The sequence below is a fragment of the Salvelinus fontinalis genome, chromosome 11, assembly GCF_029448725.1.
Source record: "Salvelinus fontinalis isolate EN_2023a chromosome 11, ASM2944872v1, whole genome shotgun sequence".
Lineage (NCBI taxonomy): Eukaryota > Metazoa > Chordata > Actinopteri > Salmoniformes > Salmonidae > Salvelinus > Salvelinus fontinalis.
The window spans coordinates 26,911,297-26,935,138 of record NC_074675.1 but is presented as its reverse complement, the minus strand read 5'-3'; the positions used below and the strand labels follow the sequence as shown (position 1 = coordinate 26,935,138).

Sequence of the window (23,842 nt, the reverse complement as noted above, 5' to 3'; positions counted from 1 at the left end):
TTTGAAAGGTCTGTGAGACTTTAGCCATTCAGTCAAAGTAGGCCTCACTTATTCGTTTGCCCACAGTGAATCCACAATAAACTGAAAAGTTTCAGCTGACATACTACAGTAAGTGTGAAGAAGTACTTTAGTATTTCAGATCATTCTGCACAATAGCAGCGTGATCAGATGACGGATAGATTCCCAGCCAACTACACTATACCCCACAGTGGGAAAGACATAATGCATTTGGGTACCCAAGTGTGGCTAATGGTGTTTCCTAATAGATCTAAGCCATTCTCCTTGATCTGAGAGTCAATGATAGACCGTCAGTAGCTATACCATAACTCACACTAATGCCTTAGTATAGACATGCAGACATGGATCCATTTGCTTCCTGTCAAGGTAAGGTCCAGGTAGCAGTGGCTCTCGGACACTGATCTAGGATCAGCTTACCATCCCACACATTCTACAATTAACCATTAGGCCTTAGAACACAAAACTGACCTGGGATCAGCGTCTGGCGACAACTTGATTATATACAGTTCATAATAGAGTTGTCAAGCTAGAGAAGGATACATCCCATTGGTTGTTTGTGTATGACATCATGGGAGTTGAGGGTTGGGTTGGGCGCTTCTGCTTTTAGCCTGACAGCAGTGCTAATGCACACTGAATATTTCATATTTAAAAAAAAATCAAACACAAAACCTTTCCCCCTACTTCCCCTTTAACAGCCCTTGCTTCCAACATGTGACAATAAAACCTTTCCCATTTTAAACCCCCTTCACAAGGGTCACACATTGATCATTCAGTTATTTTTTATTTTTTTTTCACCTTTATTTAACCAGGTAGGCCAGTTGAGACCAAGTTCTCATTTACAACTGCGACCTGGCCAATATAAAGCAAAGCAGTGCAACAAAAACAACACAGAGTTACACAAAAATAAACGTACAGTCAATAACACAATAGAAAAGAAAAATAGAAAAATCTATGTAAAATGTGTGCAAATGTAGAAGAGTAGGGACGTAAGGCAATAAATAGGCCATAGAGGCGAAATAATGACAATTTAGCATGAATACTGGAGTGATAGATGTGCAGATGATGATGTGCAAGTAGAGATACTAGGGTGCAAAAGAGAAAGAAGGTAAGTAATAATATGGGGATGAGGTAGTTGGGTGTGCTATTTACAGATTGGCTGTGTACAGGTACAGTGATTGGTAAGCTGCTCTGACAGCTGATGCTTAAAGTTAGAGAGGGAGATATAAGACTCCAGCTTCAGATATTTTTGCAATTCGTTCCAGAGAACTGGAAGGAAAGGTGGCCAAAGGAAGTGTTGGCTTTGGGGATGACCAGTGCAATATACCTGCTGGAGCGAGTGCTACGGGTGGGTGTTGCTATGTTGACCAGTGAGCTGAGATAAGGCGGGGCTTTACCTAGCAAAGACTTATAGATGACCTGGAGCCAGTGGGTTTGGCGACGGATATGTAGTGAGGGCCAGCCAACGAGAGCATACAGGTCGCAGTGGTGGGTGGTATAAGGGGCTTTGGTGACAAAACGGATGGCACTGTGATAGACTACATCCAGTTTGCTGAGTAGAGTGTTGGGGGATATTTTGTGAATGACATCGTCGAAGTCAAGGATCGGTAGGATAGTCAGTTTTACCAGGGTATGTTTGGCAGCATGAGTGAATGAGGCTTTGTTGCGAAATAGGAAGCCGATTCTAGAATTCATTTTGGATTGGAGATGCTTAATGCGAGTCTGGAAGGAGAGTTTACAGTCTAACCAGACACCTAGGTATTTGTAGTTATCCACATATTCTAATTCAGAACCGTCCAGAGTAGTGATGCTAGTCGGGCGGGAGGGTGCGGGCACCAATCGGTTGAAGAGCATGCACTTAGTTTTACTAGCATTTAAAAGCAGTTGGAGGCCACGGAAGGAGTGTTGTATGGCGTTGAAGCTCGTTTGGAGGTTTGTTAGCACAGTGTCCAATGAAGGGCCAGATGTATACAGAATGGTGTCGTCTGCGTAGAGGTGGATCAGAGAATCAGCAGCAGCAAGAGCGACATCATTGATATATACAGAGAAAAGAGTCGGCCCGAGAATTTAACCCTGTGGCACCCCCATAGAGATTGCCAGAGGTCTGGACAACAGGTCCTCCAATTTGACACACTGAACTCTATCTGAGAAGTAGTTGATGAACCAGGCGAGGCAGTCATTTGAGAAGCCAAGGCTGTTGAGTCTGCCGATAATAATGTGGTGATTGACAGAGTCGAAAGCCTTGGCCAGGTCGATGAAGACGGCTGCAGTACTGTCTTTTATCGATGGCGGTTATGATATCGTTTAAGACCTTGAGCGTGGCTGAGGTGCACCCATGACCAGCTCGGAGACCAGATTGCATAATGGAGAAGGTATGGTGGGATTCTAAATGTTTGGTGATCTGTTTATTAACTTGGCTTTCGAAGATTTCAGAAAGGCAGGGCAGGATGGATATAGGTCTATTACAGTTTGGGTCTAGAGTGTCTCCTCCTTTGAAGAGGGGGATGACCGCCGCAGCTTTTCAATCTTTGGGGATCTCAGACGATACGAAAGAGAGGTTGAATAGGCTAGTAATAGGGGTTGCAACAATTTCGGTGGATAATTTTAGAAAGAGAGAGTCCAGATTGTCTAGCCCAGCTGATTTGTAGGGATCCAGATTTTGCAGCTCTTCCAGAACATCAGCTGTCTGGATTTGGGTGAAGGAGAAGCAGGGGGGGGGCGGGGGGGGGGTTGGGCAAGTTGCTGCAGGGGGTGCTGAGATGTTGGCCGGGGCAGGGTTAGCCAGGTGGAAAGCATGGCCAGCCGTAGAAAAATGCTTATTGAAATGATCGATTATCGTAGATTTATCGGTGGTGACAGTGTTTCCTATCCTCAGTGCAGTGGGCAGCTGGGAGGAGGTGCTCTTATTCTCCATGGACTTTACAGTGTCCCAAAACTTTTTGGAATTACTGCTACAGGAAGCAAATTTCTGTTTGAAAAAGCTAGCCTTAGCTTTCCTAACTGACTGAGTATATTGGCTCCTGACTTCCTTGAAAAGTTGCATATCGCAGGGGCTATTCGATGCTAATGCAGAACGCCACAGGATGTTTTTGTGTTGGTCAAGGGCAGTCAAGTCTGGGGTGAACCAAGGGCTATATCTGTTCTTAGTTCTACATTTTTTGAATGGGGCATGCTTATTTAAGATGGAGAGGAAAGCACTTTTGAAGAGCAACCAGGCATCCTCTACTGACGGGATGAGCTCAATATCCTTCCAGGATACCCGGGCCAGGTCGATTAGAAAGGCCTGCTCGCTGAAGTTTTTTATTCTTAATGCAAGAAGAGACAAGTAGAGAGACAATGCACTCCAATAAGCTCATTACACTATCACTGATAGCCTAGGGTTTATTGAACAATATAAAGACCATTGGACCATGTTATAGGATGGCGAGACGGATGGATTTAGGAAAATGTTGATGGTGAGAATATAGTCGATAACACAGCAGTACTCTAATTGGGTTAGGGCCACAAATGTGTGTGTGTGTGTAATATGTATAGCAGAGAGGAATACGGGGCAGATTTAGACACAGGTGTGTGTATGTAGCATGATGTAATATGTGTGTAATGTATAGCTATAGAGTGAGGGAGGCTTTACAGGCTTAGATAAAGGAATGTATAGCAGAGAGGTGTAGATTGACCTGTCAATTGTAGATAGCCTGTTATTACTCCACCCAGCTCCTCCCAGACCCTGGTGCACTTTACACAGGAAATGGAAAATGCTCACTTCAAGGACTCTTAACAGTTACTGATATTCCTTAAACACTCCTCTCCCTCTCTCTCTCCCTCCCTCCCTCCCTGGCCTTATACTCTCTCCCTCTCCATTTGAGATTGCATTTGCTAAGTGAAGTAGCTCTGTAAACATACAGCACAGTACATATACAGGGAGCTCCAAAAGTGTTGGGATAGTGAAACATTTGAAGTTATTTTGGCTCTGTACTCCAGCACTTTGGAATTGAAATTATACAAGTGCAGACTGTCAGTTATTGGGACAAATGCACTTAAATATGTATTAAAGTAGTACAAAGTTAAGTATTTGGTCCCATATTCCTAGCACACAATGACTATATCAAGCTTGTGACTACAAATTTGTTGGATGCATTTGCTGTTTGTTTTGGTTGTGTTTCATTTCTTTTGGGCACAAAATAATCTGAATGGTAAATAATGTATTTTGTCATCTTGGAGTCACTTATACTGTAGAATATGTTTCTAAACACTTCTACATTCATGTGGATGTTACCATGACTACAGATAGTCCTGAATGAATCATGAATAATGATGAGTGAGAAAGTTATAGGCATATCCCCACAAAAATGCTAACCTCCCCTGTTATTGTAATGGTGAGAGGTTAGCATGTCTTGGGGGTATGATATTTGTGCGTCTGTAACTTTCTCACTCATCATTATTCACGATTAATTCAGGACTGTCTGTAATCATTGTAGCATCAGTGACGATTTTAGCATGTAAATATTGGTGGGGCAAAAAAAATAAATGTGGGTTGCATGCCAGCAAAGCCACAACACAACACATGAATTGCACTATAACGGTGACAAACGGTGCCCACAAACTGTTAGGGCCTACATAAAGCTATCCCAACAGCAGAGTCCCAACAGCAGTCCCAACACCTTACCACTGCTACAGTTCATTCAGCCTCATTTACTGCCCTTAAAAAAAACATAGCTGATATGGCTGACTTGCTTAAACAAATGTGGATTCTACTGACAATTGAGATGTACACACTATGGCATAAGGAGACGACAAGCGGATAAGAGGCAATCCATCATTTTGATTAAGACATTAATGAGCGAGAGACGACGGACATAGTCAATATAACTATTTGTTCAGCACTTTTGAAATGTACAGCGACATAATTCAGAACATGGGCTGTTCTTACATATAAACAGACAATGAAAGCTCTTACAATATTCGATTATTACATTTCTCTAAAACAGGTTATAGGCAAACAAGCATACACCAGCCACGAACGATGTGTTTACAATACCGCGCTGGTGAAAATAGACCAAATTATTAAGGTGAGGTAAATGGGCTACGAACAGCGTACTACACAACATACACTTAGTATTACTTTAGCTACAGTATACATATCTCTCTGGCATCCTATAAAATGTATGAAGCAGCACAAGACATTGTTGGACGTTGTGATGTGATTGAACAGGAAAGTGGTGAGGCGGTCCTTCATTGGCAAATTTTGTCATCAAAGAGAAAGATGCTGAACTTACGATTCCGAGTTGAATGACTGTTCAAAACGTATTATCCCAGTCGTAGCTCGTTTTTTTCCCCAAGTTCCCTTGAACTCACAGTTAGCCACTGATTCCTTCCCAAACCCCTCATTGTTGAATTTGCGATTTCCAACGTGTTGTGTAATGTTTATGTCCAATGGCCGATCAGCACCGAGACGTTTATCTCTAATTTCTCGTCATATGACAAGGACTGAAAAAGATTTGATTGTCACTTGATTCATGGTGATGACTGCTAGCTAAGACTTTGGAAGTATGATGTTGACATGATCAGTCCAATCAAAGCTACTGTAGATATAACGCGATTTGATGTCATTCTTTCTGTAACCAATGACCTTGAGCCTTCTTGGACGGGCACTTCTAATATTAACTCTATGGCAGAACCCAAGGAGCAAAATTTTTCGCGCTCCAACCTTGAAATCGGGATGACGTAATGTCTCATGAGTGACAGAAAACGGAGCCAATCATGACAGAAAACAGAGCCAATCAGGCGCAACGCTCTGTATTTTCTGCCGGCTTGCCCCACCACCACAGAAAGCGCTGAGCTAGGCTGAAACACCTGCATTTTGGAAGAAAGAAAGCAAAAATGAGAACATGTTTGTATGCGGCTTTATTAACTCAATTACATTTTTATTTTATTTTTTACATTGTTTGCAAACTGATATTTGACACATATTAATGCCAAAATAATAGGCAAAACAGGCAAGCCCCCCAACACTTTTTTACCTAAAATGTAAAAAAAAAAAAAAAAAATGAATGTAGAAGTGTTTAGAAACATACTATGTTCTTATTTACAATAAAAGCGACTCCAAAATGACACAAAACATAATTTCCCATTAATTTCTACTGAACACAAAACAATCGGAAATTAAAGCTGACAGTCTACACTTCAACCTCATAGTAATTGTATCATTTCAAAGTGCTGGAGTACAGAGTCAAAACATAAAAATTGTCACTGTCCTAATACTTTTGGAGCTCACTGTACTACATAGTACTATAGCCTACTCTTTGAAAACCACTTCCAATGAACAAATTAATGCACCAATTCCTGGATGGAGTGAGTGTACGTTATGTTCCCAAAGCAAATAAATAACATGAGTGGAGTCTAAATATACCTCCCTTCAAAACGAATCTAATGGGCTACTGTGGAGCAAGCTGATTAACATTAAGTAGTGAGTAGATCTTTATTGCCAAGGCTGGTCCTTCTGGGTCATATAGGGCTTTTAACCAATGGCTATTAGATTATATTATACCAGGACTCAATTACCTAATGTTTTACAATCCGAAGAGCAGAAGACAGACTACGTCATTGTAGGTTAATGTCTGAATTAGAAAATGGTGGTTTAAATGCAGGCTTCAATTTGACTAAGGGAAATATCTAGCATAACCACTTGGCACCTGGACATTCTCTTGAAGAAAGAAATTATACATCGCAAATGTGTTATTATATATGGTCATTTTATCAATTGAACCTTTGTAATTAGAAATGTCCATTCCATTGATTAACTAATCAATCTGTGACTCCTTCTGTACCACGACCACCACCAAAAGTGATCTTTTCCCTTTGCTTTTTCATGAGCATCCTTTCATCAAACCTGCTGATAGCAATTAGTGATGAAAGGTTTGCAGACCCAATAGTGCTTAGATACACTGACTCCTGCTACCTGTACACTGAGGAGACCTTGTGAGGTAATTGAGTTGATAATAACCAATCAGGCTTGTACATTCCCATTAAATAAATCTGACAGTCTAGCACAACACTACCATGATGAAAGCAGAGCATGCTATGATGAATCATTTATGACAGAGTCTCTCTTTTGCCCTTTCATCCAGTAAAGCTCAGAGAAGGAACACAGTGGTCATGGTGGACTGTTTCCAGTAAAGCTCAGAGAAGGAACACGGTGGTCATGGTGGACTGTTTCCAGTAAAGCTCAGAGAGGGAACATGGTGGTCATGGTGGACTGTTTCCAGTAAAGCTCAGAGGGAACACGGTGGTCATGGTGGACTGTTTCCAGTAAAGCTCACAGAGGGAACACGGTGGTCATGGTGGACTGTTTCCAGTAAAGCTCACAGAGGGAACACGGTGGTCATGGTGGACTGTTTCCAGTAAAGCTCAGAGAGGGAACACGGTGGTCATGGTGGACTGTTTCCAGTAAAGCTCAGAGAGGGAACACGGTGGTCATGGTGGACTGTTTCCAGTAAAGCTCAGAGAGGGAACACGGTGGTCATGGTGGACTGTTTCCAGTAAAGCTCAGAGAAGGAACACGGTGGTCATGGTGGACTGTTTCCAGTAAAGCTCAGAGAGGGAACACGGTGGTCATGGTGGACTGTTTCCAGTAAAGCTCAGAGAAGGAACACGGTGGTCATGGTGGACTGTTTCCAGTAAAGCTCAGAGAAGGAACACGGTGGTCATGGTGGACTGTTTCCAGTAAAGCTCAGAGAGGGAACACGGTGGTCATGGTGGACTGTTTCCAGTAAAGCTCACAGAGGGAACACGGTGGTCATGGTGGACTGTTTCCAGTAAAGCTCACAGAGGGAACACGGTGGTCATGGTGGACTGTTTCCAGTAAAGCTCACAGAGGGAACACGGTGGTCATGGTGGACTGTTTCCAGTAAAGCTCACAGAGGGAACACGGTGGTCATGGTGGACTGTTTCCAGTAAAGCTCAGAGAGGGAACACGGTGGTCATGGTGGACTGTTTCCAGTAAAGCTCACAGAGGGAACACGGTGGTCATGGTGAACTGTTTCCAGTAAAGCTCAGAGAAGGAACACGGTGGTCATGGTGGACTGTTTCCAGTAAAGCTCAGAGAAGGAACACGGTGGTCATGGTGGACTGTTTCCAGTAAAGCTCAGAGAAGGAACACGGTGGTCATGGTGGACTGTTTCCAGTAAAGCTCAGAGTGGGAACACGGTGGTCATGGTGGACTGTTTCCAGTAAAGCTCACAGAGGGAACACGGTGGTCATGGTGGACTGTTTCCAGTAAAGCTCAGAGAGGGAACACAGTGGTCATGGTGGACTGTTTCCAGTAAAGCTCAGAGAGGGAACCCGGTGGTCATGGTGGACTGTTTCCAGCATGCATGTCTGTGCTAAAGTAGCTTTCCTTCTAAACTGAACCTGATCTAAATGAGCAATGAGGAACAGAGTAGTCCAGCTCACAACACATCAAGGAAAACCTATAGAAGTGGTTGTTTGATACTTCCAATTTTAGCAGCTACTAACCCTGCATACTGCCATACGTCCCAAGTATAACTCTGCAACCCAAAGCCAACTGTCAGTCCCAATAAACCAATCAAAGTTTCAGTTTACGAAGTGAGAGTTCATTCAGTTACTTCAGGTCCTAGGGAAGCTGATGAGGCAATTCTAGCTACGATGAGCTTTTCCTTGCTACACCAACTGGACCAGACCACCGCGTGAAAGACTACTACCCACAGGACTAGTAAAGGTAGGAAATCTACCTGTTCTCAAAGTGGTAAGGAAAACCTCTTATTACAGCGACGTGAGATAACTGTCAACAAACGGTCCAATCTAGAGAGATCATTCTGCGATCAGTTGAGCCCTTTCCCCAGTAGCAGCGGTATGCCTGAGAAACCTAGTGATCGATAGGAGTTAATTGAGATGAAATTAGGTATTGAGCTGACTCTGATGGAAACCTAGACCAGATAAAAACTTTCTCCAAGGATCAGTGGCCATGGCCAAGGGGGAGAGAGGAGGAGAGGAGAGGGGGAGAGGGTGGAGAGGAGCAGAGAGAAATAGAGAGAGAACTGGGGGTGGTGTAGCAAATGGGGATGTGTGAAACTTACTCCTCAGCCTGAAGTGTCCCCACTTGCACCAGTGAATATATAGCTTTTCAGCAAGCAGTGTGACATCCTTCACAGTATCACAGAAAACAGAATGAGGGGGGGGGGGGGGGGGGAGAAGGGGAGATAGAGAGAGTGGAAGACGGGGTACTACAGCAAATGCTGAGCTGATTGACATCTAAATACACATGGTTTAAACTGACCTGAGATGTCTTAAAATGGCCTCACTGTGTGGCGTTATTGTTGCCATGCATACGACATATACAGAGTGGACAGGACAAGTCACAGGCATGCCTTCATTGTTGGCTGCCTACACCACGTCCAAACCAATCTAATAGCACTCCAGAATGTATGCCACACACACACACGCACACGCACACACTCACGCACACACGCACACACAGACCTTCAGTTACTGTAAATGCATTATCAGCTTCCTACAGACACACCCATCTGTATTATAGCTAACAAACCAGTGAATGAATATTGCCATAGGGTTCCATACGGCAAAGAAAATACTGTTTGTTGCAGATCGACAGAGTATTTGTAAAAAATGTATTACACCTTGGCACAGCGTAGCTAATTAGCATGAATTGATTATTGAAATGAACAGGAATAAATGACTAACCATGGTAGTGAAGAACAGACTTGGGTTAAAATACTATTAAAATATCCCAATTACTTTTACATATATTTGAGGGTATTCAAAAATATATATTTTTCTTTGAAAAGAAAAGTCATTTTAATATATTTGGAAATACTCTTGGAAAGTATTTAAAAAATGTAAACACAGTACACTGACTCAAATACACTCTCATGCATTTACACAGGTATTTGAAATTAGTATTTGGTCGACTATTTGGTTTATACAAAAAAGAAAAAGTACTTGTTTTGGGCTGTGTATTTGGAAATACTCAAATACTCCGATTTTTAAAAACTTTTACACCAGATACTCATATACAAATGTATTTGAACCCAGGTCTGATGGAGAAATATGTATTATGATTATATGTAGTGTAAAGGTGAAAAGGCTTGCTTTGATTAGACCAGTAATATAGCATTCTGGTTAAATCAAGTTCCATCAGGCTTGATGATGCCCTTGATTTGCTTTGTAACGTTGTTTTGTTTTGATATCAAACTCTAGTGAATTTGCAAATACTAACTGATTTACTGTGAAGCACGTGCTCACTGGGAACAATCAGAGAAAAAGATGTGGGGATGAAGAGAGACAGACACCAATTCTGAACAGAGAACAAAGGAGAGAGAGAGAGAGAGAGAGAGAGAGAGAGAGAGAGAGAGAGAGAGAGAGAGAGAGAGAGAGAGAGAGAGAGAGAGAAAATATGAGAACAGAGGAAAGGGAGAAAAGTGAGAGAGAGAGAGAGAGCGAGAGAGAGTAACAGAGGAGAGGAGAGAGAGCACTGTCCTCCTCCAATTATTTTAGAGGAGTGACTCTTAAGAGTAGGACATAACTAACCCAAATGTGGGTGTGCCACTTAGCACTTAGTGAGTCTGCCAGCCAGATAGGGAATTGTGTACTACAGTGGTACTAAGTACTGTATAACTTACACAATGTCCCACAGACCTACTTTTTGAATAGACGGATAACACTTCCCCCCATAGGCGTTCAAGTGTATTGCAGAATTCAGTATCTCTTTAAAAATCTGTTAAAATACGCATGCAAAAGCTGTTTGACACATAATTAACAACCATAGTTTACATCCATCTACACACACAAAGTAGCCTACCACAGAAAACATATGATATTCCATTGCACCAAAATGCGCATCATTAGCACACCTTGGAAAGCCCATACCTGCGCGTCAGACTTGCGCATAGCATCAAGTTACTACGCTACTCCCTGCTCGGACAACAAAGACCTCTCCGCCCCCTCCCAGTTCTCTGCTGAGGCCTGTGTATCTCTGACAGACTCAGACCCGTGGTGTGGTGTCTGACTGGTGCCAACTTCTGTGGATGGGGGGGGGGGGGGGGGGGGAATCTTGCTGACATCACCCATTCATTGGAAGGGATGTAGCCTACCCGCCTGGGGGGTAGAACGAAGTTGGATTTGGAGGCTAACTAATAAATGCATGTTTACGAATACATTTCCAGGAAGCACTGAACTTATATCACATGCGCCAATGTTTATGGTTAACTTAGGGTGTTATTTAATAGCGTGTTTTAAGTGGTTGATACCTCTTGTAGCTGCTCCAGCTCCTGTCGGAGCCCCTCTTGCTCGGCCTCTAGATCCGAATATTGCTGCTTCAGGGTCTGGTTCTCCTCCAGAACCACCAGACCGCACTCCGCAGCCCGGATCTTCTCTCGGTTCGCCTCCGCCAGCTCACGGGTCAAACGCTCCACCTCTGCCCGGCACTGTTCCACCGTCTCCCCGCATCCTCCTCCAGCAGCCATCGCTCTCCCTCTCTTCCCCTTCTCTCCTCTTCTCCTCGCCCCTGCGTCGGATGGGCAGAGAAGCGGAGGAAGAAAACAGATGTAGCCTACCGGACAACAATCCCCACACCTCCGTTGGAAGGAATCAGACGAGGAGTTTAAAAACGCATGAAAAGGGCGTTAACATCCCCGGAGCGAAATGATTGTGAACGAGAGATGAATCCCGCCATAGCTGATGTGTTGAATTAAACGGTTTCCCCTCTAGGCGTAGTAGGGTCCAGCATCACCCTTTTTTCTCTTCTTTTTTTGCTTATTCATCGGGATGCGGACGCCATCTCTCTCTATTGCCATGAAGCAGCGGCAAGGTACACACAACTCTCGCCCATCCTTCTGCTGCCTATGGCTGTGACGTCGACCGTTCACCCGCACATCTCTCTCTCTGCTGTACGGTATGAATACTGCTCGTCACGCTGGGTTGGTCCACAGACAAGGAGGACCATGTTTATGTTGACGATGACATCTGTTGCTTTTACACCCTTTCTACACCGTTGGTGATCACGGTTATTAATAAACTAATGTGGCAAGAAAGCTATAGGCCTAATCATTTGTTTTATACCATCCCCCTACAACAGGGGTTCCCAATCCTTTTCACCCAAGGACCCCTGCTATATCCCTATATATAGTCCCTATACAGTGCCTTCGGAAAGTATTCAGACCCCTTTACTTTTTCCACATTTTGTTATGTTACAGCATTAAACTAAAATGGATTAAATAAAAACAATGAATCAGTAATCTACACACAATACCCCAATGACAAAGCAAAAACATGTGTTTAGAAATGTTTGCAAAAGTATTAAAAAAATAAAATGATTTACATAATTATTCAGACCCTTTGCTATGACACTCAAAATTGAGCTCAGGTGCATCCTGTTTCATTTAATCACCCTTCAGATGTTTCTACAACTTGGAGTCCACCTGTGGTAAATTCAATTGATTGGACATGATTTGGAAAGGCACACACCTGTCTATATAAGGTCCCACCCACAGTTGACAGCGCATGTCAGAGCAAAAACCAAGCCATGAGTTTGAAGGAATTGTCTGTAGAGCTCCGAGACAGGATTGTGTCAAGGCACAGATCTGGGGAAGGGTACCAAAAAATGTCTGCATGATTGAAGGTCCCCAAGAACAGAGTGGCCTCTGTCATTCTTAAATGGAAGACGTTTGGAATCACCAAGACTCTTCCTAGAGCTGGCCGCCCAGCCAAACTGAGCAATCGAGAGAGAATGGCCTTGGTCAGGGAGGTGACAAAGAACCCGATGGTCACTCTGACAGAGCTCTAGAGTTCCTCTGTGGAGATGGGAGAACATTCCAGAAGGACAAACGTCTCTGCAGCACTCCACCAATCAGGCCTTTATGGTAGAGCGGCCAGACGGAAGCCACTCCTCAGTAAAAGGCATATGACAGTCCGCTTGGAGTTTGCCAATAGGCACCTAAGAAATCTCTGACCATGAGAAACGCGATTCTGATGAAACCAAGATTAAACTCTTTGGCGTGAATGCCAAGTGTCACATTTGGAGGAAACATGACACCATCCCTACAGTGAGGCATGGTGGTGGCAGCATCATGCTGTGTGGATGTTTTTCAGCGGCAGGGACTGGGAGACTAGTCAGGTTCGAGGGAAAGATGAACGGAGCAAAGTACAGAGAGATCCTTGATGAAAACCTGCTCCAGAGTGCTCAGGACCTCAGACTGGAGACAAGATTCACCTTCCAACAGGACAGCGACCCTAAGCACACAGCTAAGACAACGCAGGAGTGGCTTCGGGACAAGTCTCTTAATGTCCTTGAGTGGCCCAGCCAGTGCCTGGACTTGAACCCGATCGAACATCTCTGGAGAGACCTGAAAATAGCAGTGCAGCAACACTCCCCATCCAACCTGATAGAGCTTGAGAGGATCTGCAGAGAAGAATGGGAGAAACTCCCCAAATACAGGTGTGCCAAGCTTGTAGCGTCATACCCAAGAAGTTTCGAGGCTGTAGTAATCGCTGCCAAAGGTGCTTCAACAAAGTATTGAGTAAAGGGTCTGAATACTTATGTAAATGTAATATTTCATTTTTTTATTTATATTTTTCGGGTATAACATTCATTAACCTGTTTATCATTATGGGTTATTATGTGTAGATTGAGGAGGAGGAAAAAAATGATTTAATTGTAAAGTCAAGGGGTCTGAATACTTTCCGAAGGCACTGTATATGGTCCCTATTGGGACCCCTGGTATATTTTAGTCTATATCCTAAGTTGTCAACTGCAATGCCCCTATGATGTTCATTTATAAGTGGCTCCAGATAGGCCACTAATACAAATCATAGTGAGAAAGATGACAGGAAACAATATCATGTTTGAGCCAGGAGAGGAAACAAAAGTGGAGATAGAATAAGCTACTGTAGAGATGCTAAGTCCTACAGCACCACCACCTGTTCAAACCAGGAACACAGCAATAAGGTCTCACAGCTGCGATACCCTTATTGAACCACAGGAGGACACACATGCCAAGCTCATCAAAATATATGTCCAATTTATTTTAAAGTATGAGTTTGAATGATCCATCTTTGTAATGTTTATCAGCTTTCAGTAGCCTACTTCAGTCCATTAGCTATTTTTATTGTTTCCTGATATACATTTGAAAATTAAGTGATATAGCAACAAGCACATCTTATTTAAAAATAAATCAATACATTAATATATTATATATATATTATTTGTATTGATTGATATATATTAATGTATTGATTTATTTTTAAATAGGATGTGCTTGTTGCTATATCACTTAATTTTCAAATGTATATCAAATGTATATCAGGAAACAAGAAGGAAACAATAAAAATAGCAATAAAAATAGCTAATGGACTGAAGTAGGCTACTGAAAGCTGATAAACATTACAAAGATGGATCATTCAAACTCATATTTTAAAATTAATTGGACATATATTTTGATGAGCTTAGCATGTGTGTCCTCTAAATATATATATATAAATATATATTTATATTTATATATAAATATATATTTATATTTATATATATATATATATTTATATATATATATATATATATATATATATATATATATATATATATATATATATATATATATATATATATATATATATATATATATATATATATATATACACAGTGTACCACTCACTGTTCACACCATAATAAACCAGTTATACACAACTGTAAAATAAAAATGAAAAGTTCCTCCATTTGGAATGCATGACTTTGAACTTTGGATGTTGGTTAAAGCTCAGCACTTCAGGCATTTCGGAAACACACCAAACAAATTCTTGGAAAATTTAATAACGCCCACAGAAATCTGTCAGCCTTTGGCCAAACTGGTGTGTGTGTTCTAACGTTAGCCTGTGGACGGAGACACATCTTAGCTCGTCTGATAAGACTGTTATAACACAGGGTTCACCCGAATGCTAAGTGCCTGAAAATACAGATAAGAGGGGGTCAAAAGTTCAGCAGAGGGAAGAAATGTTGTTGAGTCAAGGCAAGTGCGCCTTCGTAAATAGGCTACAGCTTTTTCTAACCTGGTCAGGTGAAGGATGGAACAAACCACCTCAGTGAAATATTTCAATCAGGGTTCCTCAACACCAGCCCTGAGGCCTCACAGCACAGGGCTGCACCTGTTGACTCCAGCCCATTCATTGACTCTTACAAACCCGATTCAATTCAATTCAACGAATCATCAAGCCATTGACCAGTTGTTTCCCTAGGACTGGAGTTGAGAAACTTTTACAGTGGCTTGCGAAAGTATTCACCCCCCTTGGCATTTTTCCTATTTTGTTGCCTTACAACCTGGAATTAAAATCGATTTTTGGAGGTTTTGTATCATTTGATTTACACAACATGCCTACCACTTTGAAGATGCAAAATATTTTTCATTGTGAAACAAACACGAAATAAGACAAAAAAACAGAACTTGAGCGTGCATAACTATTCACCCCCCAAAGTCAATACTTAGTAGAGCCACCTTTTGCAGCAATTACATCTGCAAGTCTCTTGGGGTATGTCTCTATAAGCTTAGCACATCTAACCACTGGGATTTTTGCCCATTCTTCAAGGCAAAACTGCTCCAGCTCCTTCAAGTTGAATGGGTTCTGCTGGTGTACAGAAATCTTTAAGTCATACCACAAATTTCTCAATTGGATTGAGGTCTGGGCTTTGACTAGGCCATTCCAAGACATTTAAATGTTCCCCTTAAACCACTCGAGTGTTGCTTTAGCAGTATGCTTAGGGTCATTGTCCTGCTGGAAGGTGAACCTCTGTCCCAGTCTCATGGGGTGGCAGCGTAGCCTAGTGGTTAGAGTGTTGGACTAGTTACCGAAAGGTTGCAAGTTCAAATCCCCGAGCTGACAAGGTATAAATCTGTCAAGGCAGTTAACCCATTGTTCCAAGCCTGTCATTGAAAATAAGAGTTTGTTCTTAATTGACTTGCCCAGTTAAAAAAAAGGGGTCACAGACCACTTTTCCATTATTACATTTTTTTTTGTATTTTTTGAAACAAGTAATTTTTTCCATTTCACTTCACCAATTTGGACTATTTTGTGTAAGTCGGAATGAAATCCAAATAAAAATCCATTTAAATTACAGGTTGTAATGCAACAAAATTGGAAAAACACCAAGAGGGATGAATACTTTTGCATGGCACTGTAGATGATCATGTGTTCAGTTGGGATGACATTTCCAGAACTTGCAGTTAAAAAAATAATTCTCAGAGATCTACTGATCTACTCTATTTCTGTCTGCAACACTGAAACATTGAACCATCTTACACAATTGTTTTATGATGACTCTATACCTGGTAGTGTGTGTGTGTGTGTGTGTGTGTCTCAGATGATGACTGTACACATGCCCTGCCCTCAGATTCACCCCAGGTGAATTAAGATAAGGTAGTGCCATATATGTAGAGTGCAATAAATCAATTGAGTAATAATCTGAAATCTCAACACAGTATCCCTTTTATAGGCCCCATATCATCTGAAATAACCCTCTCTCTCTCTCTCTCCCTCTCTCTCTCCCTCTCTCTCTCTCTTTATTTCTCTCTCTCTCTCCCTATCTTTCTTTCTCCCAAACCCTGGCACTGTATGTGTGGGCTACATGTAGTTTATTGAGATTCTACTATAAATACCTCATGATAATATATAATGGTTTCCTTGGCAATCGTCACCCATAAATGTTCATTGTTTAAAGACTCCAGAACATTGTCCTATTAATCATATCATATCACATAAACTACTTTACCCTTTGAGAGGACTACTCAGATTCAAGGAACTATGTGGTTGACTCTGGAAATGACGTAATACTGATGATGATGACTGAGTCAGAGTGTTTCTCAGAATCCCAGAGAACCCAGGATCAGTCTGGGACATGTGTCTCCAAATCTCCCACTCTGGTCCTGGAGAGCTACTAGGTGTTTCATTCCAGCCCTACAATAACACACCTGATTCAGCTAATCATGCTCAGACTGAAGACCTTTATTTATGATACTTTGTATGAAATGAATGAAAATAGCCGATTTCTGAATGAGTATAATTGTTTTACGTACAGAAAACACATATGTACAGGGACAGACATATTTGACATACAAGACATTCAGTGTGTGTGTCTGTCAGCTGAGTGTGTGTCCAGGTATGGTGTGTGTCATTGGGGTCAACTAGGACTGGGCTGGGAGGGGAAGCAGGTAGGGCTCAGAGTAGGGTACCAGGGCTGGGTGGAGCTTGGGCAGGAAGTTCTGGTAAACACCAATGGGATGGTAGGGTGGCCTGGAGATGAAGAGCTTGTGCTGTAGTGGGTGTGGCCTGGTTTGGACTGATCCAATCAGGGGAGGAAGCGGCACTATCCTCTCAGGCTGTTGGTTGATGTCTAAGAGTTTGTCCAATCCTCTGCTCTCTCCCAGAGCTCCAGTCTTCCTCCACTTGGCCCGGCGGTTCTGGAACCATATCTGGGTCAGGATGACAACACACAGCAGATACAGTGAGCACCATAATTCATTGGACAGTGACCACTTTTTTGTTGTTTTGGTTCTCTACTCTAGCACTTTGAGTTTGAAAGGATACAATGACAGTGAGGGTGAAGTGCCGACTGTCAGCTTTAATTTGAGGGTATTTTCATACATATCGGATGAACCATTTAGAAATGACAGCATCTTTTGTACATGGTCCCCCCATTTTAAGGTACTACAAGTATTTGTTGAATTGGCTTCACAGATGTGTGTCGTTAGGTAGGTGTATTCATTTGTGTCGTTAGTGAATGCAAGAGAGCTGTTGATGAATAGTATTGATTCTAGACTTTGCTATTGCCTTTGGAGGTTGTTGTTGGGGTGTGACAACATGAGGAAGACAGCAGTGTCGATGCAAATGAAGCTGGCCGCCATAAGACTCAGAAATGAAAATCAATCAATCAGGAACATTGCAAAATCCCTCGGCATGCCCAAGTTAACAGTTTGGTTCATCATTAACAAGAAAACAACAACCGGTCAACTCAATTATGTCAAAAGAGCCGGTAGACTGAGGAAGACCACTGTAGTGGAAGACCGGAGAATAGTCTCTATGGTGAAGAAACCCCCCCTGACAACAGCCCAACAGATCAAAAACACTCTCCTGGATGCAGGTGTATATGTGTCAAAGTCTACTATACGTAGAAGACTACATCTGTCACGATCGTGTTGACATGAATGAGAAGACCAAGGCGCAACATGACTTGAATACATCTTCTTTAATTATAACGACGAAGATGAACACGTAACACTTATACACACTAACAAAAAACGATCGTGAAACCTAAAACGCAAGTGCACACACAAACTACTTACGTTCGACATAAACATATACAATGACCCACAAACAGCTAAAGCCTATGGCAGCCTTAAATATGGCTCCCAATTAGAGACAACAGAAATCAGCTGTCTCTAATTGAGAACCCCATTCCGGCCACCATAGACTTTCCTAGAAAACTACACACCCATAGACACAGCTAGATACATACACTCAACACAAAACCATAAACTACAACCAACACCCCCTCTACCATATAATACCCCAAAATACACACATACCCCATGTCACACCCTGACCTAACTAAAATAATAAATAAAACAAATAATACTAAGGCCAGGGCGTGACAACATCAGCAGGACTACAGAGGGTACACTACAAGATGCAAACCACTGATAAACCTGAAGAACAGAAAGGCGAGATTACAGTTTGCTAAAAAGCACCTAAAAGAGCTCCAAGAGTTATGGGGGAAAAAGTATTGTGGACAGATGAGACAAAGATTAACATGTACCAGAGTGATGGAAAGAGGAAAGTGTGGAGAAGAAAAAGACATGCCCATGATCCAAAGCATACCACCTCATCCGTGAAACATGGTGGAGGGGGTGTTATGGCTTGGGACTGTATGGCTGCCAGTGGAACAGGCTCACTTGTCTTCATCGATGATGTGACTGCAGACAGATGTAGAACAATGTATTCTGAAGTCTACAGAAATATTTTATCTGCTCAGATAAAGCCAAATGCCTCCAAACTCATTGGACGGCACTTCATCATTTAACAAGACAATGAACCTAAACATACTGCTAGAGCAACGAAGGGTTTTTTGATTGCCAAAAAGTGGAAAATCCTTGACTGGCCGAGTCAATCACCGGATCTGATTCCAATTGAACATGCATTTTACATGCTGAAGAGGAGACTGAAGGCAATAAGTCTCCGAAACAAGCAGGAACTGAAGATGGCTGCAGTACAGACCTGGCAGAGCATCACCAGGGAAGATACCCAGCGTCTGGTGATGTCGAAGTATCGCAGAATTCAAGCAGTCATTGCATGCAAAGGATATGTGACCAAATATTAACAATGCTTACTTTATTCTACACTGTCCAATGATTTTTGATGCCCGAAAATGGGGGGGCTATGTACAAAAGCTTCTATAATTTCTAAATGGTTCATCCGATATGTATGAAAATACCCTCAAATGAAAGCTGACAGTCTGCACTTCACCCTCATTGTCATTGTATCCTTTCAAACTCAAAGTGCTAGAGTACAGAACCAAAATAACAAAAAAAATGGTCACTGTCCAATGAATCATGGTGCTCACTGTATGTTAGAGGACCATCAAGAAACCAACCAAACACACAGACATGCATGCGCACACACACACGCGCAAATACACACAGTAGTGTACTTACCTGTACTCGTGCCTCTGACAGCTGTGTTTGGGAGGCCAGTAGTTCTCTGGAATGTATGTCAGGGTATTGGCTATCCTGGAAGGACCTCTCTAGCACCTCTAGCTGGACCGAGGTGAATGTGGTTCGTACCCGCCGACTGCTGCTCCGTGACACTACTCCAAACAAAACATACACACACACACACACACACACACACACACACACACACACACACACACACACACACACACACACACACACACACACACACACACACACACACACACACACACACACACACACACACACACACACACACACACACACACACACACACACACACACACAATTTATTCCATTCGAAATGGAAAGCAGATATTTAGCAAACTCTGTAAATGTGTTTGGCCGTTTAGCTAAATATGGCACTTAAAGTCTACAGTATTTACAGGTAACTATCCAAATACAATTAGACCTTGACAGTTACAGAAACGGTTATGACAGGAAATAAGTTATTATTTGTGCACTAAATATACAGGGGGTAACACATTTGCGGAGCATTTTTGTCCTTAGGTGAAGGTTAAAACAATAGCTATACAGTAATTCCCATGACTGTGTCTCAAGTGCATTTCTAATCATAATTGTTTTTGTTTATTGTCGTTTTTCTTGAACGTTCCTCGAGAATGGAATTTGCAGTAATCCAATTCCCCCAAGCGGCTTTTCAGAAAAGACGGAGCGTTGAGCGTTTATGGATCACGAACAAGACATTTTTCAACATCAACATCAAAGCACCACCATATAAAAGGGTAGAAAAAAAAAGCACGAAACCATAAAACAACCTCTGACTCTTGCCTCTGCAGTGACTGAGCCTAGCAACACTTAGCCAGAACAAACTTAAACCTTCTTCAAATAAAATATAAAGCACCCTTTCCTCATCCAACACTGTTACAATGCCATTTACTCACTCTGTTTCCAAACTCTGAGTTAAACTCTACAGTTTAGAAGGCTGTAGCACAAGAAACACAATCTACACTGTTGAACACATAATGTACTTATCTAATGATCTTGCTTCATTCAAATGAGTTTCCCACTTGTATTTTGGGAATTCAAGTTTTCTACTGCTACTAATAAGGTCATTTATCAGATACTTTGATCAAAACCGCAGCATACAGTTAATCAAATCCACAGCGTGCTCCAACAAACCGAGCCTTTGGAACCACTGACTAAACACACCTGGGCATCTGTTGACTTTAGGCTCTTGCTCAGCGGGGGTCTTCACACACACAGACCCCGTCTCTCCCGCCATGCTCCCTCTCTCCTCCTCTCCTCCGCCCCCCCTCTCCTCCCCATCCAGACACGGTGTTCTCCTCAGGATCCGCTCGATGGAGTGAGACAGCACCTTGGGGGGGACACACTCTGGAGTCTGTCTCTGTGAGCCTCCATGGTGCACTGACATATCCTGCACCACCGGCCTATCTGGTTCCTCTACACTGACTTCCAGTCTCATCCGTAGAGGGTGACCCAGCCTGCTAATCAGAGCTCTGTAGACGGGGTACAACTGTCTCCTTGTTACACCTCCTGGTCCCCTCACTGGTTGTCTGTAGTCTAGAATTCAGACTTGCTTCTCTCTGCGTCTCTCGCTCTCTCTCTCTCTCTTTCTATCTCTCACTCTCTCGCTGTCTTGTTCTATCGCTCTTTTCTTCTCGGTCTCTCTCTTCCTCCCTTTGTATCTGTATACCTCCTTCTGTCTGTTTCTCTGTGTCTCTTTCTGTCCAGCCTGTTCTCTCGCCGTAGGTCGATTTCGGTCTGCCTATCTTCCTTCCTAGTCTCTCTACCTCTCTGTCATGTAACTCCTATCAGGTGTCATAACTGTGTCCCCAGGTAAAGACAGATAGGGTCTGTAGGCTAATACAGTGGATCATTAGGATCAATAGAAGGAGGAGCAGGTTTACTGTGTAACTCACACACTGCCATAAACTCCTTTACCTTGACAGCTGACTGTTCTCATTCAATGTCGAGAAACGTTGAAGATTATCATTTGATCATTTAAGACTCAGGAGTGTAGCTAAGCTATAAAGGGTAGCATTCTGTTTCTGCTCGGGCAGAATTCTTTGTTGTTGACATGCCACAAAGTTGGCTACAGCAGAAAGAGATTTAGCAACCAGAGTTAAGCCAGCTAAACCTCTTTGCCAAACTCATAAACATCCCCCGAATGATATTCCATTTTCCGAGGTGTCCTTGTGTTTAATTGCAAAATTAGTCAAAATGAATGATACCTCATAATGAGGATGGGGCTACTAGAAAAGCCCAGAAAATATCAATGTGTTCATTGATCATCGTAGCGTTTTGGCTCATGTGTTTACGTGTTGTGTTGGTTTACGATGCTCAATTAGCTGACTTAATAACGCTATCTGTCTACGGAAGAGTTGGTGGCCTTTTGGTGAACTCTGGCTGCGTATCAATAGTCTAAATTGGCTTCCTCTCCTCCTCTCCTCATCTTCTCTCATTCCTTTGCACCCATATGGAAGATTTGTTCTGTTTGGGGCGAACACCTGGTAGGTAAACATTGTTATGCTGCTTTCGTCTGTTCTGTCTCCTTTAATGCATACGAAGGGGAGAAGGGGAGACGAGGAGAGGAGGAGAGGAAGCCAATTTAGACTTTTGAGATGCACCCTCTATCCAGTGATAGGCTCTGCAGTTAGGACCTGATTTAGGTGGGGTTTTATAGCACCTCCATGTGGTCATTAGAAAGAAAGTCACTGTTTATGGAGCACTTCTAACACAATTAAAATGAGTTCTACTCTGTCTCTTGTATCCATAAGTCAACACTACAACTGACGTCCAGGAAATGACGTTACTATTCATGTTGGGCTCCCGAGTGGCGCAGCGGTCTAAAGCACCGCATCTCAGTGCTAAAGGCATCACTACAGACACCCTGATTTGATTCCAGGCTGTATCACAACCGTCCGTGATTGGGAGTCCCATAGGGCGGCTCACAATTGGCCCAGCGTCATCCGGGTTTGGCAGGTGTAGGCCGTCATTGTAAATAAGAATTTGTTCTTAACCGACTTGCCTAGTTAAATAAAGGTTAAATAAATAAAAAATGTTACACAGAGCTGATTCCCAGAACCCCACAGGAACTTTGGGAGCTACTTCCTACTTAGGGACTCAGTCTGGAAACACAGAATAAAGTAGAGAGAGGAAAGAGAAAAGTTGTTTTGGGAAAAGCAATGTGGGAAGTGTATTCATATATATTTCAGAGAGAGAGTGGAGGGGGAGTATTTATTCTGTTAAGGATGCATGGGTGTGTGTGTGTGTGTGTCTGTGTGTCTGTGTGTGTGTGTGTGTGTGTGTGTGTGTGTGTGTGTGTGTATGTGTGTGTGTGCTTGCGCGCGCGCGTGTGTGTGTGTGCGATACATCTAAAATTCTGGGTGGATATTTTGGAGAGAAAGATGGTCCTGAATAACAATTGTGTTCTTACAATTACTGCACCTCTAGATGGCAGCCTTATACACCAAACCACCATAGCTCACTCCAACTACACTCTGAGAGGCAGTGTCCACTGTGCTAAAACAGAGAAGAGAGAGAGAGAGAGAGAGAGAGAGAGAGAGAGAGAGAGAGAGAGAGAGAGAGAGAGAGAGAGAGAGAGAGAGAGAGAGAGAGAATGTCATTAATCACTTGGACTAGTCGGGACAGGAGGGAACATCTTTAGCAGAAGCTTATCATCTGTGCTCCTCTCTCTCTCTCTCTCTCTCTCTCTCTCTCTCTCTCTCTCTCTCTCTCTCTCTCTCTCTCTCTCTCTCTCTCTCTCTCTCTCTCTCTCTCTCTCTCTCTCTCTCTCTCTCTTTCAATTCAATTAAATTCAAGGGATATATTGGTATGGGAAACATATTTTAACATTGCCAAAGCAAATGAAGTACAAAAGTTAAATAAACAATAAAAAATGATCAGTAAACATTACACTCACAAAAGTTCCAAAAGAATAAAGACATTACTTGTTAGATATTACTGAACTGTCGAAACTAGAAGCACAAGCGTTTCGCCTCACTCACATTGACATCTGCTAACCATGTGTATGTGACAAATCAAATTTGATTTGATATTGACATTTCATACATGAGCCCACA

At 42.5% G+C, this 23,842-nt stretch overlaps 2 protein-coding genes across 5 annotated transcripts in view; both read right to left on the bottom strand.

Annotated features, from left to right (window-relative positions):
- LOC129865394 (protein bicaudal D homolog 1-like) overlaps nt 1-12,044 on the bottom strand; it is a 32,546-nt gene extending 20,502 nt beyond the window's left edge. For 2 of the 4 annotated variants that reach the window (XM_055938164.1, XM_055938165.1), the window contains exon 1: nt 11,298-12,040. In XM_055938164.1, the coding sequence (XP_055794139.1) occupies nt 11,298-11,513 (216 nt within the window). In that variant the 5' untranslated portion in view covers nt 11,514-12,040. Of the gene's footprint in view, nt 1-11,297 lie in introns of all 4 variants that reach the window. The other 2 variants (XM_055938163.1, XM_055938166.1) reach the window with 2 other exon arrangements.
- A 4,969-nt stretch (nt 12,045-17,013) lies between these two features.
- On the bottom strand, nt 17,014-21,281 carry LOC129864808 (intestine-specific homeobox-like). The gene is made up of 3 exons (XM_055937094.1): nt 20,949-21,281; nt 19,740-19,894; nt 17,014-17,501 (listed from the first exon to the last, which is right to left on the bottom strand). The coding sequence occupies exons 1-3, from the start codon at nt 21,220-21,222 to the stop codon at nt 17,214-17,216; spliced, it is 717 nt and encodes a 238-aa protein (XP_055793069.1). The 5' UTR covers nt 21,223-21,281; the 3' UTR covers nt 17,014-17,213.
- Nucleotides 21,282-23,842: the final 2,561 nt, after the last annotated feature.

What these genes read in the sequence shown, in the direction of transcription:
- LOC129864808 (XM_055937094.1), bottom strand. Translation starts at nt 21,222, where the DNA reads ATGAGACTGGAAGTCAGTGTAGAGGAACCAGATAGGCCGGTGGTGCAG. An exon ending in TAAAGTCAACAGATGCCCAG is followed by an intron (nt 19,895 to 20,948) that starts GTGTGTTTAGTC and finishes TTTTGTTTGGAG; the next exon opens with TAGTGTCACGGAGCAGCAGT. An exon ending in TGTCAGAGGCACGAGTACAG is followed by an intron (nt 17,502 to 19,739) that starts GTAAGTACACTA and finishes ATCCTGACCCAG; the next exon opens with ATATGGTTCCAGAACCGCCG.